Below are 25833 nucleotides of genomic sequence, written 5' to 3' on the forward strand. Positions count from 1 at the left end.
AACATGAAAGTGAAAGTGAAGTCGCTCAGTTGTGTCCGACTCTTTGTGACCAATGGACTGTAGCCTACCAGGTTCCACCGTCCATGGGATTTTCCAGGCAAGAATACTGGAGTAGGTTGCCATTTCCTTCTCCAGGAGATCTTCCCAGCCCAGGGATCGAACCCGGGTCTCCTGCATTGTAGGCAGACGCTTTAGCATCTGAGCCACCAGGGAAGTCCCATAGGTAACATACTTCTATATAATACATATTATACATACATAATTTTTTAGTCTACTGGTGTCATTTTACCTGTTCAAATGAAGTGTAAAAACCTTACTTCACTTTACTTTTCACCTTTTATAGTTGTTAATAACATTACATATATTATACTTTCCATTACTGTCTAGCCTTTCAGCTCATTTTATCTTTCTAGTTGTTTTCAAGGTAGTACTGGCAAATGTCATATGTAAGGAATTTTCATCAGTGATTTTGGCCCTCTCAAATTATAACCAGCTCTTGGTGACACTATCGCCAACATAGTCTTTGAAAAGCATTTCTGGGCTTGAAAGAAAATGAGGAAAATCTTCAATTTGTACTCCACTCTGGGAGATAGTGAAGCCTCACTACAGAATTGCAGTTGTAGCTGAAAAGTTCTTTGGGCCTTCTTCCCAAGAGTAAAAACCAAATCTTTACTTTATGCTCCTGGGGTTTCTTCTCTTTCATTCTAATAACCTATTTTGAAAGTCCAGCTCACTGGATTCCACAGAGACATGAGAGATTGTGTGATAACCAGTGTTGTTTTATTCATGACTTTCTTCCATTTATTCAGTAGATAAATTTAAGAAGGTGACCATTTCTTAATAAGCCAAGAAATCAAATTTTAGCTTCCAAGAAATACTTTTCCTCATGATCTTGACTCTTCTACTTTAAAATCCTGTTTTAAAGATGGGTCAGTACAAACTTCAACCTTCAATAAGAATAATGATTACTAATACTTATTATATGCCAGGCTGTGTTCCAAGCTTATACATATACCCCTCAAAATGATCCTAAGACATAGATATTTGGCTGTCCTCAGTCTGCAGGTGAGGAAGCTGAGGAAGTTGAGTCAAATAACCCAAAGTTTCCCAGGTAGAAAGTGGTGGAACTGACAGCCGATCCCTAATATACTGGTTCCAGAGTCTGTGCAATAATCCTTTAGTATAGACTGGATATGGCCAAGACCAGACCCAGTATATGTGATAATGTGAGTCTTTCTCATAAATGAAATGTAGTATTTTTGCAGAGAATACAGGTTAAACCACAAATACATTTATTCCTCTAAGAACATTATGCCATCTTTTAAATTTTAAAATAATTTAAAAAATTTTAAATAGTTTTAAAATAATTTTAAAATTTTACAATCAATTGTCTCTTCAGTTTGCTTGCTCTTATTAAGCTGATTTTAAAAAATCCCAGAGCAGAGTGATTTACCAGCACCATCATTAAGTTGCAAATTTATCTTCAGTCACAGAGCAAAAATACACTTCAGATAAACTCAATAAAATAACTTTAAGGGTTCACAGAGTACTCACACCTAACTGTCATGCATTCCAACACCTCTCACATCCCCTCTTTCAACTGTCTAACTCCTATCTCGGTCTTTTTACAGTCTGAAAACAAGGAAGCACCCAAGTGAAATAACCCTCCAGAACACTGTTGAAATATATTACAGAGATACATCCCAGATCCCTGTTCTAAATGTTAAAAAGGTATTAGCATATAGAGAAAATATATGTAGATATATTCCATTAAGTTCTAATGAGTCTTTGCTTCCCCCTTTTTGATAATGTCTTCGATTTCTTCTGAGACCTTTCCTTTGTAGTCATTTGGTTCTACTGAATTTAACTTCTTTTGGTACTCCAGGGGCAAACCATTCTCTTTTGCACCCATGCAAATGACCTAGAAAATGGTTAAACAACAACAAAACCCTCTTTTAGTTAGGAACATAATTCAGTTTAGTATACCACAGTTTATTTGTAGTATCAAAGTATGAAATATTAGCTTTCAGATAACTCTAGAATAAACAATTGTAGAACAAAATGAAGAGTGATTCCTCCCATGATAAGCATGAATGTACAGGGAGTTTTCATAGCCACACAATCCATCCCTATGTGATAGCAACTGTACTCAATACTATGGTTTAAAATATTTTTAATATAAAACATTGTATAGAATTTGCATGAAACGAACAAAATTTTTTAAGAAACAAACACCATTCTTCAAAGAAATTTAAAGTTTATAGGGAGCAGTTTTTAGTTGAATCCTGGAGTCTACTCTACCTCTGAATTACACATGGGGGAATAAACAGCAAGTGTATTCAATGGTACTCCCCAGATCCACACCAGCTAATTCCTCTAGGCTCCATTCTAGAAAATTCCAGATTAGGCCCAGGAACTGGGTCACCTTCTCCAAGTATCATGTCCTGATTGGACCTGCCAATAAGTACCTAAGTTTGGGTTTCTGAAGAGGGATGTCAGCCTCTCTATCCTTAATTCTTTTCCTGTGCATGCATGCTGGAAAGGTGTCCCTGATTTTGAAAGGGGCATGACTTATCCCTCCATCTAGAAATGGAAAACATTTCAACAGTAGGAAATATATTTTTGCCCTGTAAAAATGAATCTTGGGGTTTATGAAATACTATTTTGTGGAGAAGAAAAAAATGATTAAAAAGCATAGGTATAGAATAACTATAAAAAATACACCATACATGTTTTTAAAGAAAAATATGCCTAGGATTATGACTCAAGTACATTTCTGAGTTTTTTTTTAATAAACAAAGTTTTAGGGACATAGTTCTATCATTGCAAATAAATTGGAACGTTTATTCAGTAAATAACTATCATTTTTATATTAAAAACATATTGATTGAAATGAATTGTTCATACAGAATTTAAAACACAAAGCCTTTTAAAAATAAGATATTCTGTCATTTAACTCTGTGAAAATTAACAAGGAATCACCAAAAGTCTTTGTAAGTGAAAAAGGATACCTTTTTATACTGGGGTGATGGGGGAACACTCTCATAATTTGTCATCTGATAACTTCGACAGGTTATTTCTTTTCCTTCTTGAGTTGAAACAGTAACTTCTATTGGGACATACATTCCACTTTTAACCCCTTCTTGCCTGGAATCAGAACAGCCACATTTTAATCATACATTGACTAAGCCAAGTTAGTTTACTGGATTAAAATTTTTAACTATTTATGGATGTATGTGTTCTCTATGTATTTGGGGATAGAGTAGAACATACTATAAATACCACCACATCAAAAGTAAGCTTAGCATTTCAATTAGAAAGCTGGAGACTTACTATTACTGGGTATACTTCTAACAGATCTTTAGTTATTGCAAGCTTTATAACCCTGAAACATTGCTCTCTATCTACGAAAACTGGACTATATGTTCTGACAAGAGAATATCCATCTTGCAAAAGTAGACAGGACAGCTCATTTCTGTTTGCAAGTGAAGTAAAATGGTAAGCATGTCAGATGTTTGCTCTTCTCAAATCCTACTCTTTTCTGTCAACTATCTTTGTATTAAATGCTCTGCCACACAACTCTTGAGTTCTAAAAAGCATCAAAGCATTTCTAATATGTTTTGAAGTTTTTACAAGTTATTATCACTTTTTTACTGATTCAACTGCTACCTTAAAGAATTTTTTAAAAATCTGACTGTTATAAAAACTGAGTTGTTTTTGAAATCAGTAAAAGTATGTAATAATTACAAAAATCTTCATGCTTTCTCACAATATGAAACTACAAAGATATTTTTATTAAAAAAACAAATAGAAAAAAGTACTTCCATCAATCATAGAAGAGATTACAAAAGTCTCCCCAAATCTTAGAGTGTGTAACCCTTCTAGGCTTTTCTTTTTAGGAAATTAACATTATACCTTTTAGGTTAACTCTCAAGTGTAAAGAATATGTCCATATATATACACACACATTCTTGCATATGATCCACCTTCTAAATTAGTAATGATTTAACTTATAATTAGAAGCCACCTACTTATCCAGAGAACTTAAATTGCTTTTGTTCATTTTCCATACTACTCCCCATACTTCATCGCCAGGACTTTCAAAAATGGTGGCTATACCTCCATGCCAAGTTTCACTTGTTTTGCCTTGGGGATTGCCAAAGTCAAGTTTAAAATCCTACAAAGGAAACCAAAGTGATATGATCAATATCCACATGAACCAAAATTTCCGTTTTCAAAATAAAAGCAGATTTACCTTCGACACCATGTAATTAAAACATAAGTTTTGAGTTCCTTCTATAAAAAACACAAAGATAAACAACCAAGGACCCAGATTTCAAGGACTATATTTTTCTTAAAAATAAACTGTATACTGAATATGTACATGTATCTTACCATAAATAAGAGGTTAAGGGGGACAATAAATCCCATAATCCTGATGCCTTAACACAGCTATCTTTATTTTTGAAAACTGCTTCCCAATCCACTTACTTACACATAAATTTTAACTTAGAGGCAATCATAGTGTGGGCTTCCCTGGTGGCTCAGTGGTAAAGAATCTGCCTGCAACGCAGGAGATGAGGGTTTGATCCCTGGGTCTCAGGAAGATTCCCTGGAGAAGGAAATGGCAACCCACTCCAGTATTCTTGCCTGGGAAATCCCATGGACAGAGGAGTCTGGTGGTTGCAAAAGAATCAGACACAACTCAGTAACTAAACAACAATAATCATACTGTACAAATTGTTGAAGCTGGGTGATGGCTGCATAAGGGTTATAACATTATTTCTACTTTCATGTATGTTAAGAGTATCCTATTAGCTTATTTTTTTGCCCTAAGGGAGCTGTCATTTGAGGGTGATTTGTATACTTATAAATTTTAATATTCATGAATTATATTAACATATCTATAATAATCATAAGAGCAGCTAACAACTACTGGGTTCTGTACACTGCTATGGGCTTCATACGGACTTTTCAAAATCCTGTCAACAACTTTTTATACACATTTAACAGAAAGAAGAATGGTGGCTCAAAAAGATTAAGCAACTTGCCTAAGGTCTCACAACTAAAGTAATGGAGTCAAGGTTTCAAGCTGTTAGTTTCTTCCCTCACAGAGATGAGCAATCAAAGGACAGAATGAGGGAGATTAATAATCTTTACTCAGCTGTTTAGTCTAGGAAGATTTCTTTCCATTTTTTCAGAGTTTAGTTTCCTAATGATAAAAAAAAAAGTTGGATTAGATAATAAATCTAAAGTTTATACTTTATCTGTTACCTTTATTTTCTTAAAAACCTTTAGAATTTCATTAAAAAGGTTGGTTTGAGTGACCAGTACCTTTGATTGGTATATTAGATGTTCTAACACCAGGTATCCTTGGCAAGACATCAGGAGATCTGATAAAAGATACAACCACACTAGGACCTGTCTATACAAAAAAGATCTTCATGACCCAGATAATTACAATGGTGTGATCACTCACCTAGAGCCAGATATCCTGGAATGAGAAATCAAGTGGGCCTTAGGAAGCATCACTACGAACAAAGCTAGTGCAGGTGACAGAACTCCAGTTGAGCTATTCCAAATCCTGAAAGATGATGCTGTGAAAGTGCTGCGCTCAATATGCCAGCAAATTTGGGAAACTCAGCAGTGGCCACAGAACTGGAAACGGTCAGTTTTCATTCCAATCCCAAAGAAAGGCAATGCCAAAGAATGTTCAAACTACCACACAATTGTACTCATCTCACACGCCAGTAAAGTAATGCTCAAAATTCTCCAAGCCTGGCTTCAACAGCACGTGAACCATGAACTTCCAGATGTTCAAGCTGGTTTTAGAAAAGGCAGAGGAACCAGAGATCAAATTGCCAACATCCACTGGATGATCAAAAAAGCAAGAGAGTTCCAGAAAAACATCTATTTCTGCTTTATTGATTATGCCAAAGTCTTTGTGTGAATTACCACAAACTGTGGAAAATTCTTAAAGAGATGGGAATATCAGACCACCTGACCTGCCTCTTGAAAAATCTGTATGCAAGTCAGGAAGCAACTGTCAGAACTAGATAAAGAACAACAGACTGGTTCCAAATCAGGAAAGGTGTACATCAAGGCTGTATATTGTAACCCTGGTTATTTAACTTTTTTTTTTTTTGCTTATTTAACTTATATGCAGAGTACATCATGAGAAACACTAGGCTGGATGAAGCACAAGCTGGAATCAAGATTGCCGGGAGAAATATCAATAACCTCAGATATACAGATGACACCACCCTTATAGCAGAAAGCGAAGAAGAACTAAAGAGCCTTGATGAAACTAAACGAAGACAGTGAAAAAGTTGGCTTAAAGCTTAACATTCAGAAAACAAAGATCATGGCATCTGGTCCCATCACTTCATGGCAAATGGATGGGGAAACAGTGGGAACGGTGGCTGACTTTATTTTGGGGGACTCCAAAATTACTGCAGATGGTGACTGCAGCCATGAAATTAAAAGACGCTTACATCTTGGAAAAAAAGTTATGACCAACCTAGTTCAGTTCAATTCAGTCACTCAGTCGTGTCCAACTCTTTGTGACCCCATGAATCGCAGCACGCCAGGCCTCCCTGTCCATCACCAACTCTCGGAGTTCACTCAAACTCATGTCCATCGAGTCGGTGATGCCATCCAGCCATCTCATCCTCTGTCGTCCCCTTCTCCTCCTGCCCCCAATCCCTCCTAGCACATCAGGGTCTTTTCCAATGAGTCAACTCTGACAGCATATTAAAAGGCAGAGCCATCACTTTGCCAACAAAGGTCTGTCTAGTCAAGGCTATGGTTTTTCCAGTAGTCATCTATGGATGTGAGAGTTGGACTAGAAAGAAAGCTGAGCGCCAAAGAATTGATGCTTTTGAAATGTGGTGTTGGGGAAGACTCTTGAGAGTCCTTGGACAGCAAGGAGATCCAACCAGTCCATCCTAATGGAAATTAGTCCTGAATATTCATCAGAAGGACTGATGTTGAAGCTGAACATCAATACTTTGGCCACCTGATGCAAAGAACTGACTCATTTGAAAAGACCTGATGCTGGGAAAGATTGAAGGTGGGAGGAGAAGGGGACAACAGAGGATGAGACTGTTGGATGGTATCACCCACTCAATGGACATGAGTTTGAGTAAGCTCCGGAAGTTGGTGATGGACAGGGAGGCCTGGTGTGCTGCAGTCCATGGAGTCGAAAAGAGTCGGACACGACTGAGTGACTGAACTGAACTGAACTGATATACTTTTAAATCCCACAGACAATTTTCATTCCTCATCTTGCTCCACTTCTCAGATGTTTCTGACATAGTTATCCACACTGTCTTGATCTGCCTCCTTTCCTTTCAGCTGTTTCTTGATCTCAATTCCCTTTACCAACTCCTCCTCCACTATCTAGTTTTTAAATGCTGGAGTTTCTAAAAGTCTCAGTTTAGGCCCTTTTCTCAGCAGTTTGCTCAAGACAAAATCATACCCTCCAATGGCTTCAAATACCATCCAATATTCCAACTGTCTTTTATCCAGCTCAGGTCTCTCTCTTGACTTTGAAAGTGCTTAGAACATAGTAAGTACTTCATGTGCTGTGTTGTGCTTAGTCACTCAGTCGTGTCTGACTCTTTGCAACCCCAAGGATTGCAGCCCACCAGGCTTCTCTGTCTAGGATTTCACAGGCAAGAATACTAGAGTGGCTTGCCATGTCCTTCTCCAGGGGATCTTCCCAACCCAGGGATCGAACCCAGGTCTCCTGCACTCAGACAGATTCTTTAGTGACTGAGCCACCAGGGAAGCCTGAGAATACTGGATTGGATAGCCTAATCTGTCTCAAGGGGATCTTCCTCACCCAGGAATCGAACTGCATTGCAGTCCCCTGCATTGCAGGCAGATTCTTTACCAGCTGAGCTACCAGGGAAGCCCAAGTACTTCATTAATGTTCACTAATATTTTTCTGCTCACTTGGGTATACAACAAGCATCTCAAACTCAGTACAGCTGACCCTTGAACAACATGGGTTTGAACTGCACAGGTCTACTTATCTGTGAATTTTTTTCAATTTTCAGATCATCAAAGTAACGAAGTATGGGGGAAAGTTTGTGTTCGATTAGAGACTGAAATAGAGAATATGTGTCAAAGGAACTAGGGTCTAAATCCTGATTCTATCCAAACCTCTTCAACTTCCTGCCCTTGGGTGAGTCATTTATCCATTCCTCTGTTTTTGAGGCAGAGATGGCAGTTCTCTGATTTTCGGCTCAGCAAAGGGTGGCAACCACTAACCCTGGCATTGTTTAAGGGCCAACTGTATGCCCAAACTGAGCTTGATGTTCCCTCCCAAACTGATCCTCTTTTTTTTTCTCTTTAACAAATATCACTATCATCCACTCTGTTGCATCAAAAACCATTATCTACTCTTCAGTTCACAATCAATCACCAAAGCCTAACAGTGTTCTCTCCTCAACACCCCCCAAAACCATCTACCTGTCCTGGCTACCACTCCAAGGTACCATTAGCTTCAGTAAGTGACCGCTACAAAAGCTTTCTAACTGCGCTCCCACATCCACTTCCAAAAGCCCTGTTGGTAGGTTGCCCCCACCCTCCAAAGTACTTTCCACAGCAACCAGAATAAGCTTTCAAAGATGTAAACCTGATATTTCGTTTGCTTAAATTTGGCAGAGGTCTTCTCACTGTTGCTCTCAAGATAAAGATCCAAGTCTTCATTGGCCTCTGGGGTCCTGTAACATGTGGCCCTTCCCTGCCTCTCTACGCTTCATGCCATATCCTCCTTACACATTAAATTCTAGCCACACTAGCTAGAAGACCCAGCTGTTTTCTCTCCTGAAATCTTTTGTCCCTGCTGTTCCATTTGCTTCTCCCCTCACCAGTCATTCAGATTTCAGCTTAAGTTACACTTTCAGGTATGGCTTTACTGAACATCCCAGTTAGGTCAGATCCCTAAGTCACATACTCCCATAGCACCTTCAATGCTTCCTTAAAACAATTTTTTTTTCCCACTCTTTTCAGAGCAGTTTTAGGTTCAGAGCAAAACTGAGAGCAAGGTACGATTCATCTCCTTTTAAGACTGACCATACCTGTGACTGAATAATCATTTGTTAGATAGTTCTTTACTGCATCCCAACTATAAACATCTAAGTTTTTTTACCATGTTTGGGGAATTCCCTATCGTATGAGTTTGATGGGTAGATAGTGCTCAGAGCCCAACTCCTGTTTTTGAAGTTTCAAATGCCAGAGACTGGTTCTCCTAGCTTTGCTTGGAGTCAGGGCATGGGCATATGGCCAAGATTTAGCCTAGGACACCCACCTAGGGTTTTGAATTAGAAGTCAGTGACACAGGGGAGCAGAAACTCCACTCTGCGGGTGGGAACTGTATTTGGGTTTCAGGAGCTTCCAGATACAGTGACAGTAGAGGCAGTGTCCAGAATGGGTGATGCATGATACAATGTCCGTGTTTACCAAGCTCAAGGGTGAGTCAACAGTGGCCTCCCGGGCTGTTTCCATCTGCGATACTGGCTATTTTATAGCTTCCCTTCTATGCCTGCCTGTTTTGTCAGTTCTGTGGTCCTACCTTCCTGGTCATTCTGTGAGCTGTTCAACAGCCTTTCAACACATTCTTTTTCTGCTTAAATCAGCTACTTCTGTTGCTTGCAACTAAGAACCCGACCAATGATAGCAGAGACCATGTCTGTCTGGTCCAACAGTGTCAAAAGGCTCTGTAGGTAATTTGTTTGCCTGTCTCTCCTACAGATCGGGAGGTCCTGAAAGCAGCTAGCTTTACTCAGTCGTCTTTGTATCTCCAGGTAAGTGCTGGAAGAATATGAACTAAATGAATAAATGTACTAAGAGCTATGATTCTTACCAAGGCAAGTGAAGGTTCATCTAGCCATTAGACTTAAGTGAGCACAGCCCTTACTATGAATGAGACATAGCCCCAGCTTGCAGGACCCCTCAGGTCGAGAGCAAAAGGTTGGTAAACGGATTTTTACAAAACTAGGTGACAAGTCCTGGAGCAAAGGTAGAACAGAAAGCAACTGATTCCTTGGCTTGGGTCAGAGAAGACTTCTCAGAGGGACCAACCGAGTGGATTCTGTGATGATGTCCCTAAGTCAGTGGCCAAGGGAGAGGCATCGGGAGCTGGGCAGAATGAGCAGCTGGTGGGAACGTCAGGAGGGCGAGCTCAGGGCAGCCTGGGAGGCACAGGAGCCAGAGTAGCACATCACAGCCAGGATCAAGCAGAGGGCTGAGAGAGGGCGAGAGGGACCCGTGGGGGAAGGGTCGTGCAGGGAACCCTGATGTACTTTGAGCAGAGAGAGCTGCATTCCCAGACCAATGCTGACGACAAGCGGCCCTGAGAAAGTGAGTTCTCAAAATCCTGCCCCCTTTGTCTGCAGAGAGGGCAGAGGACATCTCGGGGGCCAGGCGGAGAGCACTGACCTGCAAGCGGGCTACGCTGTAGAACACGGCGGAGGGGTTTCGGAGGTGGATCCGCTCCGTCAGCAGGTTGCTGCCATAGGCAAAGTAGAGAAAACTCTCCCCATCCTGACTCCGGAGGTCCTCGCAGCCGAAGTTCGCCATGTCCCACCAGACGCCTGCACAGGCCTGGGATCCGTAGTACAAGCGTAAAGAGAGGACGAGAAATACAGCTCCGTGGCGGAAGAACTTAACCCAGGAACCACCGGGCCCCCGATTTAGAGGTTACGGGAAAGGCGGGAAGCTGGGGCCGGCGAGTCACCTGCGAGCACTCTTCTGACTGGCTGCCAGTACCCAACGCTGTGAGTTACTCGCTCTGATTGGCCAACTCACCGCCTCCTCTAGGCTAGCAACTCGGACTTTGTAATATTCGGTCCTGAGTTGACCGGGGGCTGATTCCTCATTGGACCTGCTCCTAATTTGTCCCGCCCCCTGTTCAACACTCTCTCTGAATGGCGGGTGGGCGGGGCTCTATGCGGGGGCGGGTCCTCTGCTGAGCTCTAGCAGCTCACAGGTCCCAGCCGGATTTTCTCCAATTTGGGTAAAACGTGCGTGGTTCTCTGACAGTGTGTACTCTTTAGGGAGCTTTGGGATCCATTTAAAGTGAAACAGCGTCTCGGACCATGTACCAAACGGTCCCCCTGCCGGCAGCTCGCCCGGTCCCGCCCTTTGGGTTTGGAGGAATGAGGAGGGGGTCTGTTCACACCACTAGCTGGTTCCTGCACCCTAGCCCTGATCAGGGGGCTTAGTGGATAAGACCTCGCACTAGAGCAAACCCCGGGAGATAGTGAAGGACAGGGAAGCCTGGTGTGCTGCAGTCCATGGGGTCGCAAAGAATCTGACACACGAGTTTGAACAGCATCCCTGATTATCTACCTGATTACCTTTTCTAAGGATCCTTGGCCTCCTGGGAAAGCTCCTCTGAAAGTCAGGGTCTTCCTTCCCTGATGGAAGGTACATGAGGGCCTCAAAGCCCGACGCTGCTGTTTACTGGACGTGTAATCTCGCACGTGTAAAGTTTATTTGCTGTTTACTTGGATGTGCTGTTTACTGGACGTGTAACGATGGACATGAGTTTGAGCAAGCTCGAGGAGTTGGTGATGGACAGGACTGCATGCTGCAGTCCATGGGGTCACAAAGAGTCGGACACGACTGAATGACTGAACTGAACCTTGGACACCTCTTGTCTCTGGTGTCTCCTTTTAAAATAGAGATTGTAACAAATTATGATAACAAGTTATAAACGTAAGATATGATCCCATATCTCATAGGGTTGATATAAATATTAAAAGTAATTTTGTTAATGTTATCGGGGTAAAAGCTCCCATGTAAAGAGGTATAGTAACAATGACATACAAACTCTATATTGTAAACTTTGAAATGAAAATTAATAATAAACTCAGAGCCTTAAAGTAATGACTATCCTTGGCACCCAGGTTTTGATTTTTAAATACCACTTTTCCACTAAAAGGTACCAGGGTTCCTTGGAGAATTGGCTGATGCCGGGTTAAGAGGAGCACTCAGAACATCTTGCGACAGAAAATCAGGAGGTATTAAAAAATGAAGTTCTCTGAAAAGGACACAGAAGCCAACTTGAAGGAATGCCCACTGGCCAAAGTTAGAATGATTTAAGCATCACAAATAACTGCAGTTGATTTAAAATGTCAAACATAAAATTAATTTCCCCACGAGAGTAAACAAATCTAAAAAAGAAAAGAAAAAAAACTTAAAAAAACTTTGTCTGCCATACTACTGGTAGTGACTTTTACACCAACTTTACTCTGAAAACTGGTAATCTAAGAAAATAAACATTTAGCCTGCTTTTCTAGTTGCAGATGTATTTCAGGGTAACCAAATGGCCCCAGTTGGTGAGGAAACAGTTCCCTTTACAAAAGTATGCCAGCTAAATAATGTAAAATGAAGGATAGAATTAGAAATTCACCATTTTGCAGTCCCTAATGAAACGATTAATTCATACCAGGATCATGAGACCAACAGGTAAAAGTGCGATAGGGAACAGGATATTCACATAGAGCCAGGGATTGTGTGTCAGTCATCAGGGGAAATCCGTAAAGACAGTGGAGAAATCCGGTTCCTTCCCACCTTAACCTAGGTCAATTTTATCATTACTAAAATTAGACCAATCTTACATTATGCATCTCCCGATGTGATACAATATGAAGCATCAGCATCATTTGTGAAGCACTGTTTCCAAAAATCTTTAACTTCAGAGTAATCAAGCAGGAACTACAAGGATAGAAGCAAACAATCAGAAAAAATCCAAAACAAGTGGCGAGACATCCTATAGAACAAATGGCTCAGTCTCTTAAATTAACTCAGTGCCTTTAAAAAAAGAAAAAAGAAGAGAGGCAGTACTGAGGGAGGGCTGTTTTAGATAAAAAGAAGCCTAAGAAACATAATACAATGGCTTGTCCTTGGTTCTGGTATAAAAGATATTTTGTGACAATTGGAGAATTTGAATAGAGACTAAAGAATTAGATGATACTAGACAGTTTTGTTGTTTGTTTTGTTTTTTAACAGTACTATGGGCTTCCCAGGTGGCTCAGTGGTAAAGAATCTGCCTGCCAATGCAGGAAACGCAGGAGACACAGGTTCAATCCCTGTGTGGGAAAGATCCCCCAGGAGGAGGAAATGGCAATCCACTCCAGGATTTTTGCCTGGAAAAATCCCACGAACAGAGGAGCCTTGCAGGCTATAGTCAGTAGGGTCGAAAAGAGTCACCACGACTGAGCATGCATGCGTACAATGGCATTGTGTTTATTTAGAAAAACTTCTCTTTTTAGATGATATATTGGTGTGTTTAGGAGTAAAATGTTTGCTATCTGTATTTAAAATAATTCAGAAAAATTAAAATGTGGAAACTGTTAAACGTTAAACTGTGTATATATGGATGCTTATTTTATTATTTTCTATATATTTGAATATTTTCATGTTAAAAAGTAAAAAAAAATGGTGATGTAAGTAAAGCACTTGACATAGTGAGCATTCAATAATAAACTTTATTGTTATATAATCTGCAAATAGGAAGGTTCATACTCTCTCCTGCCCCCACCCCAAACATTAAGGCAGCAGAACCTGACATACGTACTTGGTCATTTCAGTAAGAAAGTTGCTTTTCTTGGCAAGATAGTGCTCTACTGCACCATAAATTCCCAAGGCTCTGCTGCAGAGTACTATCATTTAAAACATCCTTCTGCATTTTAAACTGCTTTTAAACATTTGAAATATATTTATTATTTATTTTTTAAAGTATTTTGACTTTTCTCTTTCTATACTTCTAAGTGCTTAATTTTATCGTGACTGATTTTTCGCAACACCAGTTTGTGAAAATTTTCTGAAGTTAAACATGGATGTTTCCTCAGACACTGAAAATCTTTTCTTGCCCCAGTGAAGCATTTTATTTAGCTTTCCCATGTAGGTTGCCATGTACTGACCCCTGTTGGCCAACAAGAGGCAGTAGGTAGCAAGGGGGGTTTGTTTTCTCCAGTTTACTTATTTATTTTGTGGCTGTGCAGCACAAGGGATCTTAGTTCTCCACCCAGGGATGGAAACTGTGCCTCCTGCCGTAGAAGAACAGAATCTTAATCCCTGGACTGCCAGGGAAGCCCCTCAGATTTAACCAAAATAGATAACCAATAAGAAGACACTGTATAGCACAGACAACTATACTCAATATTTTATGATAACCTACAAGAATCTGAAAAAGAATCAGTGACTGAATCACTTTGCTGTACACCTGAAACTAACCCAGCATTGTAAATCAACCATACTTCATTAAAAACTTTAAAATAATTTTTTAAAGTAAAAAATGTAATTTTTAAAAAAGCAAAGCACACTTTAAAAACCCCAAATTTAACAAAAGCCTGGTTAATATTAGTTAACATTCAATGAGTACTTATTGTATGCCAGTTTAAACTTTTACATCTATTAGCTCACTTAATCCTGAAAAGGGCCCTATGCAGAAATTACTATGTCTCATTTTATAGTCAAGGAAACTGAGGTGTGGTCGGTTAAATAACTTGCCCCAGGAAGCAATGACTGAAGAGACTAAGCAATCTGATTCTGGAGTCATTACTTGGTATTCCTTCCCAAATTTCTCAAATTGTAAAGCCCTCATGGTCTAAATATAACTGGTTATTATTCAAGTATAATATCTATCATATCTATAAGAATATTATGAAATAGTAGTACTAGTATTCAATTACTTGATAATAAAGAAAATGAGGACAGATTTCTTCCAAATGCCATCTTTTAATCCAGTAGCCTTTAAGTTTTTGATTGTATCATTAAGACTTTTGAGCACATATACTATATATAATAATATATATAAAGCTATATATATGATAGGCTTCCCTGGTGGCTCAGATGGTAAAGAATCTGCCTGCAATGTGGGAGAGCTGGGTTTGATCCATGGGTTGGGAAGATCCCATAGAGGAGTGCATGGCAACCCACTCCAGTATTTTTGCCTGGAGAATCCCCATGGACAGAGGTGCCTGGCGGGTTACCATCCATGGGGTCGCAAAGAGTCAGACACGACTGAGCGACTAAGCATGTATATATATATATAATATCTATAAAATATAAAATTTACAAGTAACTTTTAACTCTCATATCAATGTAAAACATACACATGGGACAAAGTTAATTATAGATAGTGGATAAAAATCCATATTTCAAATAGTCCTGCAAATTTCCATTTTCTAGCTAATCTTGTCAGATCTTATTAGATCATCATTATTTTTATATCGTTAGGTCCGGAATGAAGAGCTTGTGCCAGAAGTCAGAAATGTCAGCTCGGTGCCTTTCTTTACTCTTTTCTTGTGCTTGCAATTTTAGTAAGAGCTTCAGGCTAGTTCTAGGCAGAAATTTTCTTTGTGATAATTAATTAGCTCTCTGGAAATCCACTTAGCCAAGCAAATTACAGTAAATCACCAGACACAGAAAGTGAATGAAGGAGGGCTAGGGCCACTGTCAACCCCTCCTCAGGAAAGCACTCCGCCCCTCCCCCAGGTTACCTCGCGTCTCATGAGGCAGATGACGACTGTCCGACTGACTATGGGCTCTAGTGTTAAGAGCAACATTCTTGTATTTTGTAATATTTACTAAATACAGTAAAGGTAAAGCATATTTTTAAAAATCTAATGTCTTAGATTAAAAACAAAAATAGAATTGTTTTCCCACCTCACTGGCTCAAAAGTTAAAAAAAAAAAAATCTCCCCTATGACCACCAAATCATCTGAACTTTGAGTGCAAATCCAAGACCTTCTCAACTGTGCTAATCTCCTTCCAGACTTGTCTCCCATTTCCTGCTATAAATCCATTGCTGTCTTGAAATTGAACTACTCACCACCCCCCAAACCCACTTCCGTGCTGTCCCACGTGATTCACACCGTTACCCCATCCCCCCTCCCAGAAAATCAGAGTCCGGGAAACCAGCCAGGAAGCTGTTGCAGTGATTCAGGTGTGTGATGATGGCCACAGGGCGAGGCTGGGGAGCGTGGGACTGCAGAGAAGACAGAAACAAAGGCAGTAGTAACAGATCCTCCTGACTGATTCATACAGGTTTCAAAGGAGAGCAGAGATCAGTCAAAGGGAACTCATTGAGTTTTAGGCAGTGAATAGAATTCTTTCCCCATAACTGATTATTCCACATCTTTGTAATTGTTGGAGGTTCATATTTATTTTATACTTCCGGTGTAACCTAGGACCACATATACTTAATAATAATTTCTCGTGGTTATTTAGTTTTCCTGGGCTTCTTCCTTGCATACCTGTTATTAAACTTTTGTTTGATTTTTCTTCTGTTTAAAAAAATAATTTCTTTATACTTCAGGTCAATAATACATATTTATTTAAAATAATACCAGCAGAGCAAAATACTTTTAGGTCTCCAAGGAGATAGAAGTCTTCAAGATATACTCTAAAATATCATTACAGAATTAAATATGCTGCTTTCCATATAAACTATACGCATTTAATAAGAATTGTTTACTTCATTACCAGACTGGTTTGGAGAACAAGGAAGGTGAGATTACCTGAGACCAGCTCAAGAATGTTACAATCTACAGCCTCGGCACCCACAGAGTAACCTAACCATTTCAGGCTCAAGTTTACATCCTCAGGGTAGAAAACTGGAATTAGCAGGAAAACCAGATCCCTGGTTCCCAGATCAGTACTTCTTTCTCCAGAAGGAAAATCTACTAAAAAGACAAATTTCAATTGGAAAGCTGTTTGGTGGGCATGGAATCACACCTCTAATCCCTCAGCACTCTAATCCTATCTGCCATAAAACACACACACACAAATCAGTCCTTTCTACCTTTACCACCACTACCCTAGGCCAAAGCCACCATCTGCTCTTGTCAAACTTCTGGAATAGCTTCCTTACTTGTCCCTTAATGGTCAGTTTTATTCTTTTGGAATTGATTCTCCACTCAGCACCCAGAATTATCCTATCAAAAATAAGTCACATCATAGATAGTAGATAGTGAAGTCACTCCGTCATGTCCAACTCTTTGGGACCCCATGGACAGTAGCCAACCAGGCTCCTCTGTCCATGGGATTTTCCAGGCAAGAATACTGGAGTGGGTTGCCATTTCCTTCTCCAGGGGATCTTCCTGACCCAGGGATCGAACCCGGGTCTCCCTCATTGTAGGCAGACGCTTTACTGTCTGAGCCAGCGGGGAAGTCACATCATATGCCTGCCTAAAACACCCCAATAGCTTTTGACTTCTTAGAATAAAATCCAGACTCCTTATCATGGTCTTCAAGGTGCTACACGAGCTGACCATTGCCTACCTCTCGATCTCATCTTCTACCACTCCTCCTCTTGATCTTTCCACTCTAACCAGCTGACCCCCGTGATGTTCCTCAAACATGCTAAACTCACACTTGACGCCTTCTCGTGTGGCTTTTATTTTCCTAGTGGAAGAAAATGCTTGATCAATGAACACAGATATCTGGTTTATCTGTTACTGTTCTCATTGTATGTCAACAAATAGGCTTTCTGATGTGTACATTGATCTCTCTTGAGTCTGGTTGTGAGAATCTTCTCCCTGAGCCAAGACAGAATTTCTCAGCCCACCAAGCTAAGAGACAGCTTCATGAGACCCAGACCCTCTGTCTGTCCCACTGAAGTTCTACTGGCCTGAATGGCCTTGCCTAGGACACAACTTAGTGACTGAACTGAAGCATCCAGCTGCCCTTCCTCAGCAGACATTCTGCCTTTTTAAACTTGCCTCTTCAAACTTGCCACAATGTGCAAATGTTTTGCCTTCAAGTGTTTTTTTTCTTTAAATAATAACACTAAAACTGATTAGCAGGATGTTATTCAAAGTGGATGAGCAAGTTGAGCCAGTGAGGCTCTTCTGCACCTTTGGAAACTCAATCTTGTAGCTATGTGTAGGATGGATTGGGAGGGAGTAGGATGGGGAGATGGCTGAATGCTGGATATAAGTTCACTGCAATAGCCAAAGTCATGAAAACATGAACTGGGGCAGTAATTATGGAAGGGAAATGAAGGCATGCAAGGGACTGAAGACACAGTCTTTTAATTTTTTTAATTGTATCACTCCTTTGTGTAGACTTCAGAGGCTGCCTGCTGTTTATAACTCTATCAAGTTCAAGGTCTCGTGCAAGATTTTTTATCTGATTTCATTCTGTCTGGCTGGTCTGATTTCTCAGGTGATAGTAAACCCACTGGAGGCAGGGACCACACTTTATATTTCTGTATACCTACAGGGCTTACCACAGCAGAAATGAATAGTGAATACTTGCTGGTTAATTGAACCAGAGTCAAAATCTCCTCTACCCTTTGCACAGGCTCCCCAATCTTTTTTTCTCTATGATTTGTTTCCAGCTTTCCTTGATTTACTGAGAGGCATTTCAGCTCTGAGTTAAGATTTTTAAATGTATACTAATGCTTTAACATATAAGATCCTATGTAAATTTTATTAATTGTGGTGGTATTTATGTCTCCTTGCTAGGAGCTTATGATCTGGCACATGACCAAGAAGTATGTCAGAATATGTTAACTCCAAAATGTTTTTGGGGTGGAAAGGACCATAAAACCCCAGCAGGCAGTAATTTCTCAATAATTTGATAATCTGTATTCTTATTTTGAGATTAATCCTGAAAAGTAGTTACAGTAAAGTTTATTATTTAGTGCTTGGGAAAATGGTCTATGTCTAGTTTTATCTATTACTATATGCTTTTGTAAGGCATTCACCAAACTATTAACAGTGTTTGCCTGTGGGAAGAAAAATGGCATTGGAAGGGGAGCAAGTTGAACAAAAAACTTTCATCTTTTCATTGTGTATTCTTTTACATTTTTTGTATGTTTGAGCCTGTATTTTGGTATTTCTTTTATTATTTAAAATTACATATATTATTAAATTCACATTTTATGAAATTTTAGGTCAGTATCTCAAGGTCTCATGCCACAAAGATAAAAAGAGGGTGAGGACTAAATAAATTGCCTAAAGAGAAAATTGATGAAGCAAATACATATCCAAGTAGGTCTGCCTCTCAACACATCAATCAGATAATTAGGTCAGATCAAATCAGCCTCACTCTGTGGAAGGATATGATCTCATTCTTCGGGCCTCAAAGCTGCAGAATCGCATGTGCCTATCTCGATGTTCCCTCCTTGTTCTTTGAGATGTCAGCGGACACAAGAACCAGAATATTTCCAAAATCTGGCTCTGAAAAAGGTCACGTGTATGTTCTAGGACAATGACCCGTTAGATATCATTGCCAACTTTAAATCACTTTCAGAAGGTCCTGGAAATACAGCAGTATCTGGAAACACTAGAAATACCTGGAAATACAGCAGTATCTCCATGTCATTTACCATAAGTGTATTAGATCCAGAGGAACCGTTCTCAAAATTGACTACTTTAAAGTTTGACAAACTGCATCATAATATATTCATTTTCTTGGCTTATATGTTCCTGTTTTTTTAATACCTTAAATTCATCTGAAATTAAAATTAAAAATAATTTGTTGCATGTTTTTATTGTTAATAATAGAAGTAATATAAGTAATAACATTTTAGAATGTAGATTTACTTAAATGAAAATCCCAATATTTCCCTTGGTAATAGACCTCATTCTTTTCTTCCTAAAATTAATTTAAACTTAGCAAATTCTTAATATCATGCATAGTAATTAGGTGAGAGCCAATATTTTCTTAACATCCTTATAAGAAGACTGACTTTGAAATGAGGCCTAGTTTATGAGTTTGGAAACGTTTTTGGAAAATGAGAACTATGCTTGGGTTCTCTGCTCAATTAATGTTCTCGGATTTCATGTTTTCAGTCTATTCAACAATATTTAATTGACAATTAACTTTTCTCAGAGACCTATATGCAAGTGAAGCTGGTTTACTTGACTATAGTACAAGTCTGGATATTTCAAAATCTTTCCAGAAGAGCTGATCTAGTGCTGGTGTCAACCTTTTTTCTTTATTATTTCCACTCTCACACGGGTACAACACATCCCAATAATAGAGCTACCAAAAGGCATCTCTACTTATTGTCTTTGTTGAACGCTTATTGGCTGAGAAGACAACAGATGCTCTATACAGCTGAGTAACAGAAACTCAAATGGCTCACTGAAAACAAACGGTATTCATGGGAGAAATAGGTATGTTTTGTGTATAGAGAAGAAACTTGCTTCAGTAAGTCATTCTCTAAGCTTCCTGTGGGTAGTGCATTTTATATACATCTTTTCCCAGTGCCCTAAAAACTATGTCTCAAGCTAATCATATGAACTTTATGATTTGCCTTAGGGTGCCACAGAATTGGAGTGGCAAAATTTTGTTTCCATGACCCCACAATTCCACTCCAATGCACATAGCCAAATGAATCGAAAACAGTCCCTCAAATACTTCTACATGAATGCTCATAGCAGTACTGTTTACAATAATCAAAAGGTAGAAACCCCAAGTCCACCAAGGATAAGCACATGACGGTGTATCCCTACTGTAGGAAATCCTTCAGATATAAAAAGAAATTATGTAAATACTATATCCACATGCCATATGTGGGTAAAGTTTTAAAAGATTATGTTAATTGAAAGAAGCCAGACATAAAATGTCACATATTATATGATCCCATTTATGTGAAATAGCCAGGTGAAAGTGAAAGTCACTCAGTCATATCCTATCTTTTGCAACCCCATGGACTATACAGTTCATGGAATTCTTCAGGCCAGAATACTGGAGTGGGTAGCCTTTCCCTTCTCCAGGGGATCTTCCCAACCCAGGGATCGAACCCAGGTCTCCTGTATTGCAGGACAGTTCTTTACCAGCTGAGCCACAAGGGAAGCCCAAGAATACTGGAGTAGGTAGCCTATCCTTTCTCCAGCAGATCTTCCCAATCCAGGAATTGAACCAGGGTCTCCTGCATTGCAGGTGGATTCTTTATCAACTGAGCTATCAGGGAAGACCTCAATCAGAAACAGAAAGCAGACTGGTGATTACTGAGTGAGGCTGGGGGGTGGGCGGAAATGGGGAATAACTTAATGGGTATGAGGTTTTATTTTGGAACTGTCTTGGAACTAGAAAGAGGTGGTAGTTGCACAACATTGTAGATGTATTACATGTCACTGAAATGTTCATTTTGAAATGGCTAATTGTATGTTATGTGAATTTCACCTCAATAGAAAAAAGCAGAAAAACAAACAAAAAAACCTTTATTTCCAAGGGTTTCTGATTAGAGGTTGTAAGAGGTAACCACAGAATGTTGGTAGGTAATTTGGACATCAGGTTCCTTTGATTTAAAGTAGGAATGAGGAGTTTAAAGGATTTGATGTGTCTCCCTAACACATCACTCCCGTTCTCATAGGTATTGCACCCAAGGAATACGAGACCCTTTCTCTTCTGAAAGGGCTGGTGCCAGAAGGAACTAGGGCTTTGTCCCTAGTCAGTAGTCAGTGGATGCTGTAGAAAGGGAGTCTGTCATTACTAATCATGCTGCCCCTTCCCTGGAGTATCCTTCTTAGCATGTCTGGTGCTCTATTAACAATGTGGAGTGTTCAAGAATAACAATCATATTTGAACAGGAACATTTCCCAAAGTATTGCTCTGTTAGACATTGACCCCCATAAGATGGTCTTCCATTCAAAAACAGCATCTGTGGTCAAATGAGCCAGAAACCACTATATTCTATATCTCTTCCTCAATGTCCATGATGTCTACTACCACACAAAGAAATGTGAGGACACCTGTAGTAAAGAAACCTTGTGAGCTCCTGACTTTCCCAAAGTATCTCGGTCACAGAACCCTTCTAAAGTGGAAAGCATAGTACTGGGTGTGGGAAATGTTCTGAGTTAGTAGTCTGATCTGTTTAGGATGATTGTTCAACTCTTGAAAAGTCATATTAAATAAAATCATAGATTATACGGAAGATTAAAGTAGTGATATTGAAACAGCAGGATGCTATGATCCTTGCACAGTCCCCCATCCCCTCTACCAGCCTTTTGTCTGTGGAAAAACTTTAGCCAAAGAATAAGTTTAATCAGAAAAGTGAGAAAATGCAGATACAAACAGAAAATAGTCAAAGGAGACCAATTAATAATAATGTCATTAAGCATAGTCAAGGACCTTTAGTTCCGTCTCAAGGACTGTAGATAATAATCTGAGCCATTATCCCGTGAGTTGATCTTATAGATCAACTGAAACCCCCACCAGGTCGAAGAAGTTAACATGATGAACAGACTGTAGCCATGACATAAACTGCCACAATTCTGAGAACTGGCTTTAAGAAAATGGGCACAAACTGACCCTGGAGCTGAAGATTAACTGTACCTAAAACAATCAAGATGATGCTGGTCAGACCACTGATGACCAACTTCAAGATGACTGTCAGAATTGAACTATGCTGATTCTGCATAGAGCGTCCTCGTCTGTAAAAGTTCTTGCCCCCTGATTGTCAATGGGAGGGGTTGAGGGAGTCGGCCTTTGAACAGGCATCCACCGTCCCACCCCCCTCAACCTTGGTTGCCTGCTTCCAAAACAAAGCAAACTTTCCTTTCCACAAACCTGGCCTCTTTAATGGCTGTTGAGTGGCAAGCTGCTGGACCTGGGTTCCGTAACAGTATGTTAGCTAGCAAGGAAGACTCTAAATCTTCTTACTGGTCTGGTTTACCCCTGCCTGGCTCTGCAGGCGATAACATTTTCTCATGGGACTGACTCATCAAAATGTTGTATGGCTTTGCTGATTAAACACCTGAGAATCAGCTTGAAACTGCAGTTATGTATAAAAATACTTATCAACCACCAACCTCTATTAAATGCAGTAATGGCTGCAAGCTGTTGAAAATAAGAATTTCATTCAAGGCTGAGTGCAGGTGTGATAGAATACAGAATTCTCAATTAAAAGTAGAAAAAGATTTGGCTCTACTTCCCTCCCAACTGACTTTGCTCCTTCTTCACTCCTTTAAGATTGTCAAAGCAGTTTAAAGTCTTGATAGAACAGGTTAGACAACTTCAGGGAAATTAATTAGCACTGGTAACAGCGGCAGGTGCTGTTAGGCCAGTAGCTTCTTGAAACAAAATGTTTGCGTTTAGTCATTAAAATGTTTTACTAAGTGTCAGTATTGATTCATGTTTTTGGCAGCAGATTAAGGGTTCTTTCTAAATTCCAATGTGGAAGGGATCTGTAGGCTTAGCAAGTTCTCCTCCCTGGTGTACTGTGATTTTCCTTGCTGTCAGGTAAGCAAAATTTTTTTCAATACATGTAATCACTAATGAATTGAGGATGACATTCAATTATTATATTTGGTGGTTCCAAGTCCTTCTGCCAATCTGGTGTGTATTGTTGGATGGGCTTCTGAGGGGCTCCAAAGTGGGCAAATAGCAGTAACCACTGGTTTGGCACAGAACAAGGCATGTTTGCTGCGTTCCCAGCCAGGCGTCAGAGAGGAAAGTTTAGAGGTAATTGTGAGACCATTTTTAGGAAGACTGTCTTCCATCTCGGAGAAAGCAATGGCACCCCACTCCAGTACTCTTGCCTGGAAAATCCCATGGACAGAGGAGCCTGGTAGGCTGCAGTCTATGGGGTCTCGAAGAGTCAGAAACAACTGAGCGTCTTCACTTTCACTTTTCACTTTCATGCATTGGAGAAGGAAATGGCAACCCACTCCAGTGTTCTTGCCTGGAGAATCCCAAGGACGGGGGAGCCTGGTGGGCTGCCGTCCATTGGGCAGCACAGAGTCGGACATGACTGAAGCGACTCAGCAGCAGCAGCAGTCTTCCATCTATCTTAGAAACTATACGAAATTAAGATATCTCCGAGGAAGAAACTTAAAATATATGTTTTTCCCATTAATTCATTTCATCCACTCTCTTAAAAATCTCCTTTGTACAATTATTTTGCATCTAATTTTGCCAACCTATCACTGCCTAAGGAACAAAATAAAAATAAACTCAAAAGACTGAAACCCAGCAAAATTTTGGTTGATATTTACATTAGCAAATTAGAATTAGATTAGAGTGAAAAGATTCCTGCTAAAAATAAGACCTGTGAGTTTGGGGCTACCTGAAAAAGACTTTTACTACTCTTCTTTCCTGGAAAACTCTTATTTGTTCTTTAAAATCAAACAAATGTTACTTGCTTTATCAAACCATCCGTAACCTCCAGGTAGATACAACCCTCTATAATTCTGGATTTATGTCTTTACTGTTGCACTAAAACCATTTTAATTATTTGTTAATATACTTCCTCCCTTACTAGCCTAGAATGCCCACAGAGGGTAGGAACTATAACTCGTTGAACACAAATTTATTGAATGATACTATGTGCCAGCAGGCTCAGATGGTAAAGAATCTGCGTGTAATGTAGGAGACCTGGGTTCAGTCTCTGGTTGGGAAGATCCCCTGGAGAAGAGAATGACTGCCCACTCCAGTATGCTTGCCTGGAGAATTCCATGGACAGAGGAGCTGGTGGGGGCTACAGTCCATGGAGTCACAAAGTGTCAGATTCAACTGAGCAACTAACACATTCAAGACCACAGTATTCATCTTTTCATTCCCAGCACTTAGGATGTGCTGTCCCATCCCTGACTACTCAGTAATGAGGTGCTGAATAATTGAATAACCGAGTTAACTAAGGATAAATGAATAAATTGATTCTATTGTGTAATGTAGAAAAGGTACCAGTTTTAATTAAGTTTCCCAATTTACAGGCAGAATCAGTACAGAGAGAGGTTAACTTCCTAAGGAGAGCAGGAACTGTCATTCTGCTAGAGGCACAGTGGTTCAATTCCTGGTGGGCCTTTAGGGTTTAAAAAGACCAGAGCTATAAGGTGGTATAACTGGGAGATGGCAGTCCTAGCCTGGTCTCTTCTATGTGCTGAAGCTCCACCCTGTTCTGAAATAAAGATAGCTGGCTAAATCAGGAAAATTGCCAGGGCTCCCATGCTAATAACAAAAAAGGATGGGGTGAAGGGAAAATGGACCAAAGACTAAAAAATAATACAAATGAGATATTTAAAAGACTGTAGGGTTTTCCCATTACTGTGATATGCTTTTTTCAGAATCCCTAAGTCCTGTTATTTTTTTTCTCTTACAGTATTTCCCTCCGATATTCTCTCTCTCTTCGTAAATAGCGTGCTAGCTTCCATATAGTTGTTGAAAATCATTTTGGACTGCAGGGAGTATGTTTCCAAGGTAAGCCTGAGCCATCCTCAGCCCTGAACTCACTCATCAGCAGTTTGCCCAGGCAGGCAGGCAGGCAGTCTCCTGGGCTAGTTCAGACAGGCTGTGATGCTTTGGAGTTTCACACTTGAGGTGCAGCCTTGGTGAATGGAGGCTGATCCAGTCCCAAGAGCAAGTGTGATTTCTGTGGTCAGTTTTGGCATGAAGGAAGAGAGACAAGAAAGAAAATTATTAATCTTGAGTTCCTGGTCAATTCCCTTGCCTATTTTCTGCCTGGTTCTTCCAATCCCTTACCAGTCTCCTGAGGCTAACTTATGGTCAGCAAATGACATGTTTTGTATTTTAACCTTAAGAGAAAATAGAGACCATCAGACATTTACATTTCTCCTTTCCATATTATGCAAGTCCTCACCTATCATTCTCCACTTTCCTTGTCTCAGAGGAAGAGGATGTATTCATTTGCTGTAGAACAAATTATCCCCAAATTTAACAGTTTAAAAGAATGTTCATTTTCTCACAGTTCCCATGAATTGGGAATTTTGAAGTAGCTTAACTGGGAGAGCCTGGCTCAGGGTCTTTCATGAAGTTGCAGGCAAGATGTCAGCTTGGGCTTTACTCATGTGAAAGCTTGACTGGGGCTAGAAGACCAATTTCCAAGAGGGATCATTC

General features: G+C 39.9%; 1 protein-coding gene across 1 annotated transcript; it reads right to left on the minus strand.

The window, feature by feature from the left end:
* Positions 1–764: 764 nt before the first annotated feature.
* Positions 765–10799, minus strand: GGCT (gamma-glutamylcyclotransferase). The gene is made up of 4 exons (XM_005901397.3): positions 10450–10799; positions 4032–4177; positions 3012–3147; positions 765–1921 (listed from the first exon to the last, which is right to left on the minus strand). The coding sequence occupies exons 1-4, from the start codon at positions 10588–10590 to the stop codon at positions 1778–1780; spliced, it is 567 nt and encodes a 188-aa protein (XP_005901459.2). The 5' UTR covers positions 10591–10799; the 3' UTR covers positions 765–1777.
* Positions 10800–25833: the final 15034 nt, after the last annotated feature.

This window comes from Bos mutus, chromosome 4, assembly GCF_027580195.1.
Source record: "Bos mutus isolate GX-2022 chromosome 4, NWIPB_WYAK_1.1, whole genome shotgun sequence".
Taxonomy (NCBI): Eukaryota; Metazoa; Chordata; class Mammalia; order Artiodactyla; family Bovidae; genus Bos; species Bos mutus.

Bases quoted from the DNA above. Each gene is read 5' to 3' on its own strand.
- GGCT (XM_005901397.3), bottom strand. From the start codon at position 10,590: ATGGCGAACTTCGGCTGCGAGGACCTCCGGAGTCAGGATGGGGAGAGT. The intron at 3,148-4,031 runs GTAGGTGGCTTC...TTCTGATTCCAG, and splicing joins AATTTAAGTTCTCTGGATAA to GCAAGAAGGGGTTAAAAGTG. The intron at 1,922-3,011 runs GTATCCTTTTTC...ACCATTTTCTAG, and splicing joins CATCACCCCAGTATAAAAAG to GTCATTTGCATGGGTGCAAA.